This window comes from Rutilus rutilus, assembly GCF_951802725.1.
Source record: "Rutilus rutilus genome assembly, chromosome: 9".
NCBI classification, from domain to species: domain Eukaryota; kingdom Metazoa; phylum Chordata; class Actinopteri; order Cypriniformes; family Leuciscidae; genus Rutilus; species Rutilus rutilus.
The window spans coordinates 24,391,577-24,412,523 of NC_140223.1; the positions used below are offsets into that span (position 1 = coordinate 24,391,577).

The 20,947-nt window shown below is 36.9% G+C and overlaps 1 protein-coding gene across 1 annotated transcript; it reads right to left on the bottom strand.

Annotated features, from left to right (window-relative positions):
- Positions 1-911: 911 nt before the first annotated feature.
- LOC311297360 (protocadherin Fat 4) lies at positions 912-20,162 on the bottom strand (the record flags this gene model as incomplete). The annotated part of the gene is made up of 16 exons (XM_084419608.1): positions 912-1,389; positions 2,327-3,424; positions 4,748-5,021; positions 7,801-8,018; positions 8,115-8,242; positions 8,324-8,497; positions 8,664-8,749; positions 8,859-9,160; positions 9,741-9,842; positions 9,946-12,024; positions 12,550-13,815; positions 13,923-14,173; positions 14,510-14,690; positions 15,679-16,401; positions 18,302-18,646; positions 20,144-20,162. 16 exons carry the CDS (start codon positions 20,160-20,162, stop codon positions 1,142-1,144), a joined length of 7,494 nt encoding a protein of 2,497 aa, XP_084275734.1. The 3' UTR covers positions 912-1,141.
- Positions 20,163-20,947: the final 785 nt, after the last annotated feature.

The window sequence follows — 20,947 nt, forward strand, 5'->3', positions numbered from 1 at the left end:
AAGAAGCCGGCGTCCTCAGAAGCTCTATCCCGCTGAATGGCGTTTCGACGGCGGCTGGATGCTTCCGTATTCCGGAGGTCAGCGAAGTGGAGAAGTCGCTAAAGGAGTAAAAATCTGGAGCACCTGGGCGAGACACGCCAATATATAGCCTCTGACCACACCCATACTGGCGGGCTATGACGCGCCAGGGCGGCAAGTGTCCCGATTGGTTCTCGCGTCAAAGCCGCCTCGCCATAGGTTCGTGCAGTTGGCGCAGCACAGCCAATGACCGCTCTCACGCTCAGTTGTGCTTGCTGTGCAGCTGCAATGTGTTTTAAAAAGTTTGCTTCAATATTCTCGAGAAAAGGAGGTTTTCCCATTGCGTAAGTTAGTCTTACACAATACGAGAGACCTCTCGAAAGGGAACAATAGTCAAAAAATGGCAGCAGCTGTTTGTATGAAACAAGAGAGAGCGAGTCCACAATACTGGATGGCATACTTAAATAACTGTGCACAAAATATTGATTCGACTGAGTTTTAATATTTTATTAGCTCACCAAACGCAAAACCTCCACAAAGAAAAAACGTTCCTGACTTCAGTGACCCGGATGAGCCTGTGTTATCTGTTTTGAGCGGGTGTTATCTTGGAATAACAAACCGCTGGATGGCCCAATTGACCAATCAGAATCAAGTATTCCACAGAGTGTAATAAGCAGATGTAATGTTAGAGAACTAACAACAGATGGCGCTAATGTAACAAGATTATTACGCTCCTCAAACACTGTGATACTTAGCCTGTTTTAGGGGGGTACTCTCAAGGAGTTTTTAAAGCCCCCAAAACATTTCATTAATGTATTTATTAGAGCAACTATGGGTAAAACCTATCAAAATAATGTTATTTTTGGTCAAGTTTAGCTAAAAGTAAAGCCCCCCTAAAATAAGCCCAGCTACTTCCGTGGTTATACACAAGAGATAAAAGCAATATTAATTATTCAGTCACTACTGGTAAATTACAATAAGTTTAAATAATATATTTACAGTTTTATTAATTTTCTTAATGAATAAATGATTCACCAGTATTTCTCTGGTCAAGTATATAAAGTACATGTACAAGTACTGACTAAATAATAAAGGATGTTGTGAATGTTGTTTTAACATACTTTCAAATGATTTCCTCTTGGTCACTTTGAAAATCACAATCAGCTGGCTGAATAGTCGGTAAGCTAGCTATGTCCTCGAACACATCTGCATAGGTGTTAAAGTGAACACCTAGATTTAGAAGATTCTCTAGCTGCTGGATCCCACCGGAGACAGAGGTGTTGGGGAGACTGTGGACGGAGGGGGATGTGACCATGTCTCTGAAGGGTGAAGGGGCCGTTAGTATAAACTGTCCTCTGGACCAATCTGCAGCTGAAACAGAGTCAAACAAGAGTCAAATAAAAACCAAACCCAATAATTTGTTCAATAATTGTCATAATCAAACCACGCTGTGCACTCACATTTTATATTTATCAAATAAAATTTGTGTCTTAATATTTCGTTTGAATGGTCAACAATATTAAAAGGTAAAAAAAAAGGTCTTTCTTGTTTCCTAAAGCAGTCTAAAATGTAGAAGTGGTGGTGAACGAATGTTACATGGCCACTAGATGGCGCCAAATCTTCAGAATGCCTCTGACAGACGTTGCTCTAAAAAATGAGGATTAATTATTCAAATTAAAATCGCATATCAATATTTGCTGAGAAATATTGATATTCTTTTATATTTTAATTTGTTATTGTTTATTTTTTTTAAATAAAATAAAATTTTAAACAGAAATTAAAAATGTAACAAATTAAATTTCTAAATAAATGCTCATTTAGTTAATTATTTTTAAAAAATCAACACATTTAATCCTTCTGACCCATATTAATTTACAAATGGACCAGTGGGCATTATTAAGTGTTTTATTTATTCATATTTTTAAATAATTAACTAAATTAATAATTTTAGAAAACCTTATTTGGATATTTTTTATATATTTAGGTTTAATAAAAAAAAAATGTTTAAACACAAATTAACTTTTTTAATACATTTTAATGTAGTTAATTATATTAAAAATCATTTTAAAAATAACACATTTATCCTTCTGACCCATGTATAAATCCTGTTTTTTCTTCAGCCTTAAATGGCAACAATTCCTTTCATACCAAGACAGAAATGTCTCTCTTTTATTGTTTGTGTCACCCACATCATGTATATTATTTTATTTCTGAATATCATAACTAAAGGGCCAAACCAATCTCCACCCCATTTTTATGAGCCTCTTTAATTTAGGTGTCATAATCGAAACTGCCAGTGTGTTCTTGCCTTCAGGTGGATGTTCATCTTTCTCATGTGAGCTGACAAGGGACAGTTCTCGCTCACAGTCAAACTCTGAGCCAGTGAAGGAGCAGTGACTTTCACTCTCTGACGACGTCTCTGTCGCCCCGCTTCTGCATGGCTTTATGGGACACTCTCTGAAATTGTGATGAGGGTATCCCTTGTGGTCCCGTGGGGTGTTCAGCTTCTCAACCTCATCTACTGAGAGATGCTGTGGAGGGCCTGTCAGATCAGGAGCCAGTTTTCTCTTGAAGAAAAGGTGGGACTGACGTTGCCACTGGTGAAAATCGCCTCTAAATGTTTTCTGATGAAGTTTAGGAGATGGATCATGATTAGTTTGAGGTTGAGAAAATTTGGGATTGCCATTCGCCTGATCTCCACGTTCATCCTCCTTCTTCAGCTCTGGGGTCTTCAAATCTGAGTATGTGCTGTCAATCTCGTAGTACTCCAGTTCACTCCCTCCAAAACCTGAGACATGACAAGAAGGCCCACTTTCAGTACAACTTTCCACTCCTTGCATAGAATCCCTTGGTTTTATCAAATCCGGTTGCTTGCTGGCCCCATTTGAGATGTTCCGATGAGGCTCATCAGCAGGACCTAAACTAAATGCCAGGTTATCTGTTCCGTGCTGTTTGCTTGGTGGCATGAGGTAGACATGACTCCTCTTTTCACCCTCACAAAGTTTTCCTTGTCTCCTGAGGAAAAAACATAGAACCAGAATCAGCAGAATGAGGACGATGGGAAGAACGATGGCCACTATCCATAAGGGGACGCTGTTTTGTGTTTGAGAACAGGCCTCGCTGTGGACAACATCAGGTGAACAGGATCCACATGGAGACCCGGACACATTGTATAGACAAATGCACCAGTAGTCTTCTTTGGAAGAAGATCCACAGTCACTGTTGTTCCAGCAGGGCTCAGATAGACAGGAATCCTTGAGGCATGGAGTCAGAACACAGCGGTTCGGAGAAAAGCAGAAGGTTTGAAAGACAGACGGGCTGGAGCTGGCCTGGACTATCTCATTATAGCCGCTGAAGGATAGGAGGTGGCCGTTGAATTTGATGTATTCCACACACCCTCTAAAACCTGGAAAGACAAGAAAGCAACATAAGCAGCAAAATAAAGGGGTTGGACAAAATAATGTAAACACCCATTATTATAGGGGTTAATATCATTTGTGTAAGCTACAATGACAAAAAAACAAACATTGCAATTATATATTTTTTTATCTTTTTGTTTTATATTCTCTATCAGAGCAGTATAAGTGGTTTTCAGAAATTTTCATCAGCGAAGAAGAAGTGAATGATAGGGATCGTCGAACACTAAGAAGGATTGTGTCCAAACAACACCGAACAACTGCAGCAAAGTGACAGCAAACATCAATATTTCCCCTGAAGACTATGTTTCCACAAAAACTGACCACAGCAAACGTCATAAAGATATCATCAATGAAATAGCTGCAATTGCTTAACATTTAATCTAAAACTAAAATGTGAAAAAGATAGTGGTAAAAACCAGGGCTGCGTTTCTCAAAAGCATCGTAGGCCTAAGTAGATCGTAGAACAACTACCACCAGTTACAGTCCCGTATTTCAGCTCTATTTTTAGTGTCCCGACTTATTATGAAAAATGCTTTGTCCTTTATTTCATCTTTCCTAAAATGTCTTTATTGCTGAGCGATAGAGCGAGAAGTCGTCATCTCTCAACCGAGAATAGCCTAATCAAAGGTTAGCCAAACACGAAATTTTCTTCTGCTCAAATCTTAGGCTATATATATATATATATAATGTTGTTGCCATATAGATATTTTTATGCATGGGGTGGGGAGGAGGGTGCCTGTCCTTCCTGTATTACACTCTGAGAAATCTGGTCACCCTAATATTATTGAACTACTGTGGCCAGTTTTGGAGAGAAGAATGAGAAGCAGATCTCCTTCTTCAACATCCCTGAAAAAACTGGCAGATGTTCTGATAGACGACATTCGACTGCAGACTATTAAAAAGTTTGATTCATCTATTGTAATAAGGCTGGAAGCTGTAATAAAGGCAGATTTTGGTAAAACACCTTAATAAAGATATATTGCCTATTTCCCAGGTGTTCATATTATTTTGTCCAACCCCTGTATAAGGGCTTTGTGATCAAACAAAAAACAAACAAATAAACACTATTAAAAATCATGAATAAATTAATTGAAAGAAGAAATGAAAGAAAACTAAACTAAATTTAAGATACAACTGAAAATAAAATAGAAATAAAAACTGTTTAAATTCTATACTATAAAATAAACAAATTATAAATAAAAAAATTAACCATTTTAAGCAGCAAAATTTTTTTTTTTTTTTTTAACTAAGTACTGTAAAGCATGTTTAAGTATAGTACTTTATATTCAACAAACCAGGGGCAATCTAACCTAAGTCCTGGATCCTCTCTGGGAAACCTCTGGATTCTCCCAGTGAAGCAGTGCCCAGAAAAATGGTCTCCACTAAGAATGCAGAGTGAGTTATGGTGCCATTGGTGGTGTTGACAACAGGCCGTTCATCCACAAACAGAGAGATGTATGCTCCCTTTCTGCGTAGCTGAAGAACATGCCACTGTCCATCTGACACATCTCCCTCGGTTGAGAGCTCCAGCTGCTGACCAGATGTGACATTGGTGAACACATACAGAGGTTTTCCATCTGATATCTGAGGAGGTAAGAGAAAACATGTTATCAACTGAATTAAGAGATACAGTGGGGCAAATAATAATTTGATCCCCTGCTGAATTTGTAAGTTCGCCAACTTACAAAGAAATGAAGGGTCTATAATAATGGTAGGTTTATTTTAATGGATAGAGACAGAATATCAACCAAAAAATCCAGAAAAACACATTATATAAAGGTTGTAAATTGATTAGCATTTGTCAAGTGAAATAAGTATTTGATCCCCTACCAACCAGCAAGCATTCTGCCTCCCACAGATTGGTTATGTGCCCATGTGGAACACAGGTTAGTCCTGTCACTTTAAGAAAGTTCTCCTAATGTCCTAATGTCAGTGGACACATGTCCACAGAATCAGTATCTTCCATTCCAACCTCTCCACCACCATGGGCAAGACCAAAGAGCTGTCAAATGTCAGGGACCAGATTGTAGACCTGCACAAGGCTGGAATGGGCTACAAGACAATCAGCAAGAAGCTTTGAGAGAAGGAGACTTGTTGGTGTGATTATTCGGAAATGGAAGAAATACTAAATGAAAAATCAATCGCCCTCGGTCTGTAGCTCCGTGCAAGATCTCGCCTCATGGGGTAAGGATGATCATGAGAAAGGTGAGGGATCAGCCCAGAACTACACGGGAGGAGCTTGTTAATGATCTCAAGGCAGTTGGGACCACAGTCACCAAGCAAACCATTGGTAACACACTACACTGCCATGGATTGAAATCCTGCAGCACCCGCAAGGTCCTCCTGCTCAAGAAGGCACATGTACAGGTCCGTCTGAAGTTTGCCAATGAACATCTAATGATTCAGAGAAGGCTTGGGAGAAAGTGCTGTGGTCAGGTGAGACCAAAATCAAGCATTTTGGCATCAACTCAAGTCGACGTGTTTGGAGGGAGAGAAATGCTGACTATGAACCCAAGAACACCATCCCTACAGTCAAGCACGGAGGTGGAAACATTATACTCTGGGGCTGTTTCTCTGCTAAGGGTACAGGACGACTTCACCGTATTGAGGGGCTGATGGACGGGGCCATGTACTGTCAAATATTGGACGAGAACCTCCTTCCTTCAGCCAGAAAACTGAAGATGGGTCGAGGATGGGTCTTCCAGCATGACAATGACCCAAAACATACCTCAAAGGAAACAAAGGAGTGGCTCAAGAAGAAGCACATTAAGGTCTTGGAGTGGCCTAGCCAGTCTCCAGACCTTAATCCTACTGAAAATCTGTGGAGGGAGCCGAAACTTTGAGTTGCCAAGCAACAGCCAAGAAACCTAAGGAATCTCTAAGGATTTAGAGAGTATCTGTAAAGAGGAGTGAACCAAAATCCCTCTTGAGATGTGTGCAAACCTGGTGACCAACTACAAGAAACGTTTTACCTTAAGGTTAAGGTCTTACCTTGCCAATAAGTGTTTATCCACAAGTACTAAGGCATGTTTTGTTTGGGGATCAAATACTTATTTCACTCACTGAAATGCAAATCAATTTATAACCTTTATGTGTTTTTTTCTGGATTTTTTGGTTGATATTCTGTCTCCATCCATTAAAATAAGCCTGCCATAAAAATTATAGACCCTTCAAATCAGCAGAGGATCAAATAATTATTTCCCCCACTGTATAGTTCAGATACAACAGATTCAAGTTTTCTGTTTACTGTTAAAAACAAAGGTAACAAAGAAAAAACAGCAAAAATAATTTATATTAAAATATATAATTAAGGTTCAATAAAAGTTAAGCAGTTAAACTCAACAGAATGTGGCATAATATAGATTACCACACAAAAAATGTGTCCCTCCTTATCTTTATAAATTGCAATGGCACTAACAATGGAAGTGAACGAGGCCAATCCTTAATGTTTTGTATAAGAACAACAACAACAACAACAACAACAAAAAACGCTTACTAACCTGTTTTAAAATACATGTTGTATCCATTTTTTACTTACTTTTATTTATTATGCATCTAAAAAAATCTAAATAAAATAAAACTGTCTTAAAGTAAAAAACTAACGAAAACTAAACAAATTTTAGAGGACGAAAATAAAATAGAAATAAAAATTGTTAAACTGTTTCCTGTTCTGTTTTTTTTATCCATTTTTATTTCTTATTGACCAATTTTATTTTTTATGATTATTTTATGATTGTGCTATATAAATAGACTAAATTATATCCAATTTTACAACATAACTAAAATGACTGTAAAAAAGTTAGTTAATAAAGATTTAAAAGAATTATAATAAGTGCTGTGCTTTTATAAAATGATAAGCGTACTGGTCCCTAGATCTAGGCGGAAGAAAAAGGGTGACTGTGTTTTTGCCATAGCCGGCCCTAAACTGTGGAACAGCCTACCGCTCTCTATTAGAACAATCTCATCAGAATCATGTTTTAAAGCAAAATTAAAAACCTTTCTCTTCGACAAGGCTTATAATCACTAAGTCAAATGGGGCTTGTCTAATTATGTGTTTGTGTCTTATGTCTTTTAGTTTTCTTTTAAATATTGTTCAGCGCAATGGTCCACCACTGTTGTTTTTATTTGTGCTTTATAAATAAATTGACTGAAATTGATTGATAATCTTCATATTTCTGTTTTAAAACCTCCAAAAACTGTCTTCTTTTACTTCCATTGTAAATGCCTCATTGTAACCTTGATACTTTTTTTTTTAAATAAAAGAGAAACAGTTGAAAGATTTTTTTTTGTTGTGGTAATTAGCTGCAAACGTTATCAGCTTAACTTGTATTGAACGTTCCCTTAAAAATCTTTCAGAGCTCACCTTAAGTTTTAGATGTGCTGTTTGACACCAGCACACAAGCAAAACACCATTTCTTCTGACAGTCCTTATCTTGATCTCAACACTGTCAAACCCCTGAGAGTCTCCTTCCTTCCCATCCAGAATGGCTTGTAGAAGCTGATTTCTTCTGTAGCTTTCCTTGACATCAAACTCAATGTAGGCCTCTCCGTTGAGAAACAATACATGCTGCTCAGCCAAATCTATCAGAAAGCAAATTACATTCACTTTAAGGCTCTAAACTTTGAACTATCACAGAAAAAAACAGACAAACAACAGATATGTATGGATGAAATTACACATGGCACAGTTGGGTCCTGTGAAATGGTCTCTACACTGGCAGTGGTGGTGAGACCATCGGTCTTGACAAACTCCTTCATTCAAACACTCTGCTGTTTCGCAGGGAGGAATATTTGCTCGCGGACATCTGATCATCAAAAAGAAATAAACTTAAACATGGTATTTTTAATAGAACTTTCACAGTTACAAAGTTTCTTTTGAAACTGACCGATCAAGAACATTCTGGGATGCCAGAGATTTGAAGGAATCTGGACCAATGTTGTTCACTTGCACGTTTCTCATACAGCCAACAAAGTCGTGAGTCCTGATTTGCCTTTGCAAAATGACATCAATGGACTTTACGCCACCAAACGTCATGTTATTTGAGCTCACTTCCAGAGTCCTGTGTGTAAACATGATTTAGAGTTCAGTATGAGTTCAGATAAACAAACAAGTACTAAGATGATGTAAAATGGTGAATCATAAGCATGAAGATAACATTGAAATTATTAAGTGTACTAGTATGTTTAATCTTGGACAAAATGGCAAAATTAAATGTAATGCTATACCTTTGGGTTCCAGTGCCACCATTCTGCGATAAGCAAAACCCTTGGGGTTCATTGGCAGAGCAGTTGTCTATTTCTAGAGAGGCTATCTGTGAGACACAAAGGGAAGTATACCTGCAGAATATCTGACAAATGTTTCACAAAAACGGCTTGATTGATCGCTAAGTTTGAATATGACCATGTATAGGAATCACTTACATTTCCAGTTCTTCTTGCGGTGATGTTGTGAAAACTTCCATCAGCCACTATCTTTCCTGTTTCCAATCTTATCACTCCAGATCCAAGATCATAAGACAGCCACAGCCTTCCACTCACAATTTCAAGGGCCATGAAGTCTGAAGTTGATGGGTCACCATGGTTGTACAAAAGCAACGCGTTTTGCTGTACAGTCGCAAATTCCAGATAAATGAAGTTATATTGTGGATCCAATGGAGGAAATTCTATAAAAGAAAGTTCCTGAAAGCCATAACTGTGTTCTTCACAATTGATTCCGCTCACACCTAAAAAAATAGGAATGTCAGAAATATCTCTATTCAGAAATGTATCTACAATGTATCTATGTCTATAGCTAATCAGAAATGTATCTATTCAAATTAATATAATAATTAAAAAAAATTATTAAATGATGAATAAATACATTATTCATACTTATTAAAAATAATATAATATTTAATAAAATGTATATATTGTATTTAATAACAATGGAATGTATTAATTATATAAAATAATATACAAAAAATACTATATTTAGCTTAATAATACATTATTCATTTTATCATTTAAATAATCAAATATTTAACATGAATATAAAAATGAATAAATTGAATCTAATCAAACAATACATTTGATTATTCTTTAACATTTAAAGTAATATAATGGATTGAATTTATTGATAATATTAATAATTAATAATATTGTTAATATAATAAATACTATTAAATAATAAGTTAATTAAATTTAACTATAAATAATATTCAACTAAAAAATAATAAAATGTTTCAAATATGTGCCTATGAGCAATATCAAAAAATGAGGTCAGAAATGTTATCATAATATACAGATACGTTAATTTCCTCTTACCAAATGGACACTGGCAAGAGTAACCAGTTAAAAAACTGAAGCAGTTGCCAAACACACAAGGGGAGGAAGCACAATGGTCAACAATACGATCGCAAAATCTTCCTGCAACAAAAATATGTGGTTAATTCATGTACAACAAATCAATTAAAATTAGATAGACCAAACACAAAAAAAAATATTCAGTGCATAAGTTATATGACCATACCTTCATACCCTGGGCTGCAATCACATATGAACCCTCCCTGTCTGTTCCAACACGTTCCTCCATTTAAACATATTACCGTTTGACATTCATTATCAACTGTATTGCAGTGCGGTCCTGAGAACCCCTCTTTGCATTGACAAAAATAAGTTCCTGGATTATTATAGCAGTTTCCCCCATTTTCACAAGGTTCCTTGGTGCATTCATCAAAGTCTAGTTCACATGCATCACCTGTAAAGCCTGTTGGGCAAGAGCAGTTAAAGATCTCCGCAAAATAGGGAGAAACAAATATAAGACTAGAGCTTTCCAACACAGCAACTTCCTGACTGATGTGAATGTTTCTGTTGCAGGTGGCACCATTATGGCAGGGACGGAGCATACAGGGGTCGCTGGTTATTTGGGATATAGTCACATTGCTTTGCACTTCCAGTAACTTTTTATGCATGTTTGATATTCCGCTTGCTGCCTCTCCAGTGAGATACTGACCATTGTAGCTTTTCACTGCAGCCAAAAGCAGCATTTTATCTCCTTGCAACTTCATTCCAAATACATGCGTTTTGGATGCTTGTAGGTTAAAGAGGCTATCCAATGCTTTGACAAATTTTAAATACTTCAAAGACAGAAATTCCTCAAGAGTAGATATAGAGACGTAGAACAACACACAGTTGTCCAGAGAGACGTTGGTAAAGCCTTTGTAATTGACGTAGATGCTGTTGTTGACTGAAGGGTGGAGCTGGTCACTCGCTTCGACAGAAATATTATATGTTGCCTCTCCTTGGTATGGGGAGGACCACAAATTACACATCCCAAATGGGAAACTAAACATCCTAAGTGGCCCGTTTCTGATTGTACAATTGAACACATCCAGTTCGTCCTGATCGGTCGGTCTCACATTTCCGATTAGTCCTCCTGGGAAAGAACTTCCATAATATTTCACCAATATATTGATGTTTCTCTGAAGTGGTGCATTGTCATTTTCATCAAGAACTTTAATATTAAACAAAGTGGTGGAGGACATAGGCGGCTTACCAGCATCTTGAACCACAATATGTATGTGAAAAAGAGGGTTGCGCTCCCGATCAAAAGGTCTTGAGGTAAGGAGAACTCCATCAGATGCAAGCAAAAAACCTTCAGCAGGTCTCATCATCCAGTATGTGAAAGGACCTTGATTTGGAGGAAGATCATCATCTGTGGCAGCTAAAGTAGAGACAAGAGTGCCAGCAGGTTGGTTTTCTCGTACAAACCCTTCTGTGTTCAACAATTTGGGAGAATTGTCATTGACATCAGTGATGGTGATAGCTACCTTTGTGCTTCCGGTTACAGCAGGTGAGCCCTCATCAACAGCAATGACCGTCAGGTTATAGATGGCCCACATCTCTCTATCCAGGTGATTGTTAACTAAAATGACGCCACTGGTGGGATCTATAATGAAGGAACTATTGATATTTCCATGTTCAATGCTATAAGAGAACCTGCTCCATTCTGGGATCACATCCCGGTCCACCGCTTTGACTTTAGTTATGGAGGTCCCAATTGAGATGCCCTCCGGCACTGCTATGGTGTAGAGCATTGAATCAAACTCAGGGGGATCGTTTTCATCTAATATGTGTAGATGTATCAATGCCTCATCAACATTAAATCCAGTAATGGCTCCTCTGTTTTTTGCCAACACTCGCAGGATGTCTTCATTTTGAAGGCGATTTTTCAAATCTTTGCAGATATATATTATTCCTGTGTGCTCGTCCACCACAAAACTAGCTTTTTTACTTTGCCCTGCAAGTACATAAAACACTTTTCCATCAGGCCCTAGGTCATAGTCTATGGCGATGACCCTTCCTATTTCAGTTTTTGGCGGCAAAGCCTCTGACACAGAGAAGTTGTATAGATGTCTTTGAAAAGCAGGGATGAATTCATTGAGGCCAGCGACCTGGATGTGTATATGGGCAACATTAAACAAATATGGAAAGCCAATGTTGGTAGCCTTGACTGCAAGTTCAAAATGCTGATTTTGCTCATAGTCAAATATCTCTGAAGTGGTGATAGTGCCATTTTTAGTGTCCAAATAGAAGAGATGGATGTCTCCTGCAATAAGCGAATACATGATTTGAGAGTGAATTCCTGTGTCAGCATCCTTCGCCCAAACCTGCAAAACTGAGGTACCAATTAAAGCATTTTCTAATGCATTTTTTAAAGTTTTATTCAACAGCACTTTTCCGCTGTTACGTTCTACCTCAAAATAAAGAGATCCATTGCCACCACTATTAAAGTACTCAACATTGTTGTTCATTTCAAGAGAATCTTGATCTACTGCAGATATCTGGATCACTTCTTTTCCCACAAACAGGGTTAAAGGGACTGATACCAAAGGCATGAAGGGTAAAAACGAGGGTGGGTAATTATTATATTGTACTATTGTCACTGAAACAATGCTAGAGCTGTTCAAAGGAACACTGCCGCAGTCAGACGCCACAACTGTAAAAGCAAAATTTACAGATTCAGATTTACGGAGAACAATGGGCTGTTTGTTTGAAATTTCCCCAGTTGATACATTTACCAAAAAAAGTTCATTTGGAGGGTCGATGAAGTAGAGGATATGTGCATTCTCACCAAGATCTCTATCAGTAGCACAAACTTGTAGAAGTGAAACTTCTTGCATCTTCATCTCAGGGACAGTGACAGAGTAAAGTGGTTGATAGAAGATCGGTGTATTGTCGTTGATATCTGTAATGTCTATGGTGATGTCTGTGCTAATGCTCCAAGCAGAATCATTGGCATTAACCTTCACTATGTAATGATCCTGATCTTCTCTGTCCAAAGGAAGCAGTACCAGTAAAGTCCCAGTGGTTTTATCAATACTGAATGGGAACTCACTATAATGGCCGATGATTGTATATTCAATGACAGCATTTAAACCCACATCTTCATCTGTAGCAGTTATCTGAATGACTGAAAAGCCAACAGGGGCATCCTCAGGAACCTCTGTAATGAAAATCTGTGAGAAGCGGGGCGCATGATCATTTGTGTCGAGAACTACAATGATAACTGCTGCAATGGCCGAAAGACTGTTGTTTTCTTTATCAATAGCCTTGAGGGTGAGATTATAATATGCTATTTTTTCTCTATCTAAATGCTTTGTTGTGGAAAGACTGCCACGATTTTTGTCTATTTTAAATGCGCCTCCGATGTTACCCGCTAAAATGAAGTACTCCACCTCTGCAAACACTCCAGAGTCTGCATCGGTTGCTAACACATTACACACCCTACTTGAAGCCAGGTTCTCATACACGTCACATCTGTAGATGCTCAGAGAGAACACCGGTGGATTATCATTCACGTCACTGACATTCAAATGAAGTTCGGCATATGATGAATATGGCGGTATCCCTGAGTCCCTGGCTTCAACTATGAGATGAAAATGCATGTTGGTTTCAAAATCTAATGGATCCTTGACAGTCAGTTCGCCAGTGCTGTGGTGAAGCTCAAAAACTTCCCCAAAGTTTCCAGAGGCCAGATAGAAAGACACTGATATGTTTCTCCATGTTTCTGCAGTCACAGCAGCCACAAGGGTCCCAGTAGCTGCATCCTCGGAGAGGACGTCTTTATATACTTGGACTGCAATTCGAGGAAAGTATGAGTCATTCTGGAATCTGACAGTCAAGGTTGTTATGTCCATTTTTGGTATATCTGCTCCATCCTGCACATGAACATCAAATGTGATGTCATTTCCTCTTTTCACAGAATCTGTAGTGAACACGGTTCCTGTGCTAGGGTTAATTGAGAAGAGATGGGCCTGTTGGCCATGTAGAGAAAAATTTAGTTTTGCATTCAATCCAGCGTCTGCATCCTCTGCCATCACTGTGCCGACAACTGATCCTGTAAAATACATGTTGAAAACAGTTGAAAACTTTTTTTTTAAAGGCAGTTATCTAAGAACACTGGATAAAAAATATTAGGGTCACTATAATAGTGTGTACATTCACCTTTGGTTATCCCAGCAGGAACATTGGCCACATATGGTCCATAAAGAAAGGACGGAAAGTTATCATTCACATCCTCAACTTTTACTGAAACAGCAGCTGAGCTTGAAAGAGGCTTTGTGGGATGTCCGTCAGTGACAGTCACCAAAAATCTGTACAAAGCCACTGCCTCTCTGTCCAAGGAACGTATAGTAAATAAATCTCCAGATGTTTCATTGATGGAAAAAGGAATATCTAGGCCTTCTAAAGAATATCTGCAAGTGAAATTAGTGAAATATCTACAGTCAATTATATTATACTACACAGGATCATATCAGTGTTGTTGTTGCTAACTAAAATGATTAAAAATTGCTTTTGGTACATTAATTTAAACTGAAATAAATTAAAATATCAATATTAAATGAAAAACAAACGAAAATCACAAATGTTGCCTTGGCAACTAACTGAAATAAATAAGTTGAAGTTGAAGAACTAAAACTGAAATAAAAATTAATTAAAGCTATATAGAAATATATAAAAAAGAAGAAGAAATTACAAAAGTTCATAACAAAAATACAAAAGCTAAAATTAAAATAAGTGCTTCAAATTACCTTAGTTGTCCATTTGTCCCCTCATCTAAGTCTGAAGCTGTAATTCTCCAAAAAACCATCTCAACAGGAGAATCCTCTGATATGTGAGTATTGAACGTGTCATTGTCAAATACTGGAGCGTTGTCATTGACATCATCAACAACAATAACCATGGTGCCTGTGCTTGTCAGTGATGGGAATCCTAGAACGGAAAGACAAAGAAATTGTAATATAATACATTGATTATGTAAAGAATAAATTAGTGATGCACCGATTAACATTCTGGCTATTACCAATTAATATGTTCATGTGGCTGATTTTTAAATTCAAAAATAAAACACTAACAACATAAATAAATAGTTTTAAACGCTACTAGTGAATATAGGCATCACAACATCAGAATGTACACTATAAAAAATGGATATTCATTTTTAGGAATTTCACTAAATACTACATTTAACTGTTAATAAATTATTAGTGTTATTAAAGATTAACATTTTGAAAATTAAATGTAAAAACAAGGAAAATAAGCATGCACAATTAAATATCCAATATACACTGATAAATTAAAACAAATCTCTAATATTAACTAATAACCAATATATGGCACAGAAATATTGTGCATCCCTATCTAGAATAACAAACTAACCCAGAAACAAGCAAATAAGTGATGTATTGAGCCATTGAGGTGAATGGAGCAAATTATTACCTGAATCAACCGCAATAACTTTCAACATGTGATGGCTTTTCACTTCCCTATCAAGATCTTCTAAGATTTGGAACGTTCCATTGGAATGAAGTGAGAAGATACTCTCATCATTTCCTGATTCTAAAGAATATGTCAGCTGACCGTTAACTCCCAAGTCGTCATCAGATGCATATATCTACAAAATACATATTTCATATCTTCATGAATCATTGAACAATTAATTAAAACAAAGACAAAAAATGTAGTCAATTAAACCAGAAGTTAGTGTATCATTTCCATTTTATATTAAGTACCTGGTGGGTGTGCTGAGAAGAGTCTTCCCCATTTTCGAAGACATGTAATATAAGTGATTCGGACGAAAAAATAGGCACGCAGTCATTAACGTCTAGGACTGTGACGTTGATGGTTGCAGTAGCAGACCTTTGAACATCTCCCTGGTCTTCTGCTAGGACTGAAAAACTATAGAAAGGCTTCTTCTCACGGTCCATCTTGTCTATCACTGAGACAATGCCTAGAACAGAGTCTACCATGAACCCACTCTCTGAGACAGAGAACCGCACCTGCCCGTTCGACCCAATGTCTTGATCACTTGCGTTAACTCTGAGCAGGCTTGTTCCGCGAGGTACATCCTCATATACTGAAAGGCTGTAAGAGCTTTGAATGAACTCTGGATTGTGGTCATTCACATCCTCAATTAGCACTGTGAGGTTCAATGAACTGAACAATGGAGGTACACCTTTGTCTTTGACTTTCAATATGACTGTGATAACATCCTCGGTTTCCCTGTCCAATGGCTTCTGCAGGTACACAACCCCAGTTGAACTATTTATACTGAACGGTTCTTCTTCTGCACTCTCAAAAATGAAAACAACTTCACCATTGGATCCAGCATCAGCATCTATGGCCTGTATGACCGTAACAACAGAATGAAGAGGTGCGTTCTCAGGAAAAAGGATTGTACTGGGTGTTGTGATGAGCGGGGAGTTGTCATTGACATCCAGAAGATAGACGGTAACATGCACTGAGGTTGTGAGTCGAGCCTCTGTGGGTAGAGCACAATCATTGGCCTGGACAATGAGACTATACATTGCGTTTGTCTCTCTGTCTAACTCCCCTCGCAGACACAGAGCTCCCTGCTGGTTTATAGAGAACTTATTCTCAAGATTTCCAGATGTCACCACGAAATCCACTTCTCCATTTATACCTGTTGGATACAAGAAAACAGAAAACCTGAATTACAATAGCCAACATAAAACCTAGTTCTTGGTAATTAAGAAAAAGTAAGAGTAATATATGACAATTATAGGACATAATCATCAATCCATGAGGCTGAAAGCAATTGTTTTGATATAAAGTCAGGGCCTGTCAGCGATGGGAATCCTAAAAAGGAAGGCCAAAGAAATCAAAATAATAAAGCACTGAGTATGTACAGAATAAATTAGTGATGCACCAATTAAAAATTTGGCTGATATCAACAAATGAATAAATATTTTCATGTTATGGCTGATTACAGATAAATGACTGTCATTAAATTCGGTCACACTTTAGATTAGGGTACAATTCTCACTAATAACTATAATTTTTGCCTCAATAAACTCCTAATTACTGTTTATTAATAGTTAGCAAGGTAGTTGTTAAGTTTAGGTATTGGGTAGGATTATGGGATGTGAAATATGGTCATCCAGAATAAGGCATTAATATGTGCTTTATAAGTACTAATAAACAGCCAATATCCTAATAATATGCATACTAATAAGCAACTATTTAATAGTGAGAATTGCAACCAAAACTAAAGTGTTACCAAGTGAATTTAGGCATCACATCATTATAATGTACAGTATGAAAAATGCCTCTTTTTTATATATATATTTAACTGCGTTATTAAATTATTCATGTTTTTAAAGATTAACTGAATGTAAGATGATGGCGAAGGTGACGTTAATAATCATCAGATCTGCATACAAAAAGTTTGGTAATTTAGTAAAAGGCTTGTAAAAAGGACAGGACTTCAATCCCTGAGGCGGAAAGCAATTGTTTTGGTGTAACATCTCCAATAAAGAGCATGTCTTTCTCTTTCCAGAACAAATGAAGTGTCTTTTCAAACACATCTCAATAATCTTGGTCACTCTTGTTGCTGTTAAAGCTTGTGTGTAATCCTGAACAACTTCCTAAATGGGTTTAAAGGAACAAAAATGTGAATTTCATTGTGCACTTGTATGTGGAATACATAATGTGCTTCAACCTGAACCTGAAATAAGAGAAACCGAGACAGGGTGTTCTCCATTATTAGCAGTAGCCAGCATCCCCGAGAGAGGACCCTATTCATCGTCTCAGGACACTTACAAAGGAGAAATGACGTAAGATTTAATGAGACCACTTTAGCCTATTTGGTATTTCCCAAAGCTTTTCAAACGTGTGAACCTGGAGGTTTTGTGCTTAAAGGAAAATAAAAGATGACCGGTACCATCCATTGTGCTAATTCTATATTTACTAGATTTAAGTATTGTAATACATCCACACTTTGCTTGAATGTCTCAATTTGGGTAATGAAGGAGATGTAAAAAACAAAAGAAAAAAGAAAATATTTTCCCGAAAAAGACTAGACTTAAACAAGAATCTTATGAACACATGATCAATAACCGTTCATGCAATAATCTCTTATGCTCACCAAGGCTGCATTTATTTGATCAAAAATACAGTAAAAACTGAAATATTATTACTATTAATAATAACTGTTTTCTATTTTAATGCATTTTAAAATACTTTTTACTTTAAAGGACTTTATTCCTGCAATGGCAAAGTTGAATTTTCAGCATCATTACTCCAGTCTTCAGTGTCACGTGATTCTTCAGAAATCATTCTAATATGCTGATTTGCTCAAATTACCATAATCAGTGTTGATTATGTATTTTTATTGAAATCACAGTGCATTGTTTTCAGGATTCTTTGGTGAATAGAAAATTCAAAAGAACAGCATTTATTTGAAATAAAAATAGTTTGTAACATAAATGTTTTACTGTCACTTTTGATCAGTTTAATGCATCCCTCCTGAATAAAAGCATTCCTTTCTTTGAAAAATAAACAGTAGTGTAGTGCAATGTTACCCTCATCTGGATCTGAAACATTCAGACTTAGGAAGCACATTCCAACAGGTGAGTCTTCTGGTACAGAGGCAGAAAAGGCTTTCTGGTTGAACACTGGTGGGTTGTCATTGACATCGATCACATTGAAGTATACCCTGACCCTGCTGAGCTCACTGTCTCCCTGCTGAGCTGCAGCAGTCAGGATGTAGTAGCGTTCCAACTCAAAATCCAGAGCACGGGACAGGAGGAATTCGCCGGAATGTGGATTGAGAAGAAAGAGGCCATCGCCATCATCCTCCTGAACAGAGTACACTGAGGTTTCATTCTCTTTACTATATACTGCCTCCACATGTCCCACAATTGTCCCTATGAAGGTGACAGACAAGGCTGAATTTAAGTAATATTAGAGAAATATAGAAAGAAATAGTGTTTGAAATGTGCTCACAAACAGATATATATATAGACAATATATAATAATATACATATATATATATATATAGTCCTGGTCAAGTTATTGGCACCCTTGGTAAATATGAATAAAGAATTCTGTGAAAAGATATCTGCATTGTTAAACCTTTTTTTTTTTCTTTTTTTTACAAAAATCGAACCTTTCATTGAAGTAAAACAACTGAAAATGGGGAAATCTCATTATGAAATAAATATTTTTCTCTAATACACGTTGGCCACAATTTAATTGCACCCTTTTATTTAATACTTTTTTGCAACGTCCTTTTGCCAGGATAACAGCTCTGAGTCTTCTCCTATAATGCCTGATGAGTTTGGAGAACACCTGACAAAGAGATCAGAAATCATTCCTTCATACAGAATCTCTCGAGATCCTTCAAATTCCCAAGTCCATGTTGATACACTCTCCTCTTCAGTTTTCCACAGGATTCAAGTCAGGGGACAGGGGCGGCCATGGCAGAACCTTCATTTTGTGCTCAGTTACCCATGTTTGTGTTGATGTTTGTTTTGGATCATTATCCTGATGGAAGATCCAAACACGGCCCATTGTAAGATTTCTAGCAGAGGTGGTCAAGGTTTGATTTTTTTTGACAAGATGTCCAGGACCTCCAGCAGAAAAATAGGCCCACAACATTAATGAGCAGTATATTTAACCGTGGACATGGGTTACTTTTTAATCCCTGTGAGCACCAAACCCATCTGGTGGGTTTGCTGCCAAAAAAAAAAAAAGCTATTTGTTTGGTTTCATCTGACCATAGAAACTCCATTTAAAGTTTCAGAAGTGTCTGACAACTGAATATGCTGGAGTTTATGGAGTTAAAAAAAATATATATATTTAAACTAAAAATGTTTAGATTCCACAGATTTGTAACATATTGACTGGAACTTTTGAATCATTGCCCTGATGGCTATTTTGTTACAGCCACTTTCTATTTGTGAAGCTCAACAATCTATAGCTTCACATAAGAACTATATTCTTTGGTTTTACTCATTGTGATGAATGATTAAGGGAATTTTTTCTTTGTGTCATATTATACTTATATTATATTATATTATATAGTCATGGCAGCATAATTTTATGTTCCTAGTAACCCTGGCGTGCAAAAAATGTGTAAATGTGAAGTGGAATATACTTCAGAGATATTACTCAAATTTCTAGGGGTGCCAATATTGTGTCCAAAGTGTATTAGAGAAAAATATTTCTTTCATAATGTGATTTTCCCCCCACCTTCATTAGTTTTACTTCAATGAAAGGTTAAGTTTTTGTGATTTTTTTTTAAAATGAAATATCAAAAGGATCAACAATGCAGTATTATTTTCACAGCCTTCTTTGATTATATTTACCAAGGGTGCCACTAATTCTGACCACGACTGCATATATAGAAAAGCAATGCTCACCAGGGGGTGTGTCTTCCATCACTTCAAAGGAATATACAGATTTGGAAAAGGATAGCTGTGAGAAGCTTCTACTACGAACTGGAGCTAAGCCTGATTTGCTCATCGATGGCCGTGGTGATATGTTGAACCAGTTCTTCTCATTACTATTACCTATCACTTTTCTTGTTGAACTGGTACAGCAAGCACCATAAGCAGTAAACCTGAAGAAAATCTGTGGGATAAAAGAAAAAACAATAACTTATAAATTAGCCACTGCGGAGAAAAACATCATATCAAAGGTGTGGAGCAAGAAACATGGAACAGTTTCAGCCATTAAATCCCATGACATACAGGAAAAGGCTCTTTATAAAAGACCTTTTCTAAAAGCGGCAACAGTATACCTTGATTTGTGTAAGGTCTGTGCTTTGAGAGCCCTTGTGGTTCTCCCCTTACCACAGTGTCCCACGCCAACCTGAATATGTTTCTTTATTTGGGTTCCCAAGGTACCTGCCTTTGTTAAGCTCTAAAATGTCAATTTAGATCTGGACAATCTGGTATCCAATGAGTGGCTCGGTGAATAAAAAGGAATGTTCTAATCCTGTTTAGCTGAACGCACTATAAATTTAAAGCATCACTTCATTTTTCATTTTTAAATAAAAAATAAACTGAGGTGTTTTTTATTTTTTTTATTTCGGTCCTCTTGCCGAAATATGTCAAGTAACTTACACTTTCATTTGTTCATTTGTTTTATAGATAGATTAAATTTTCACATTATAATTAATTATATCAATATATATATATATATATATATATATATATATATAT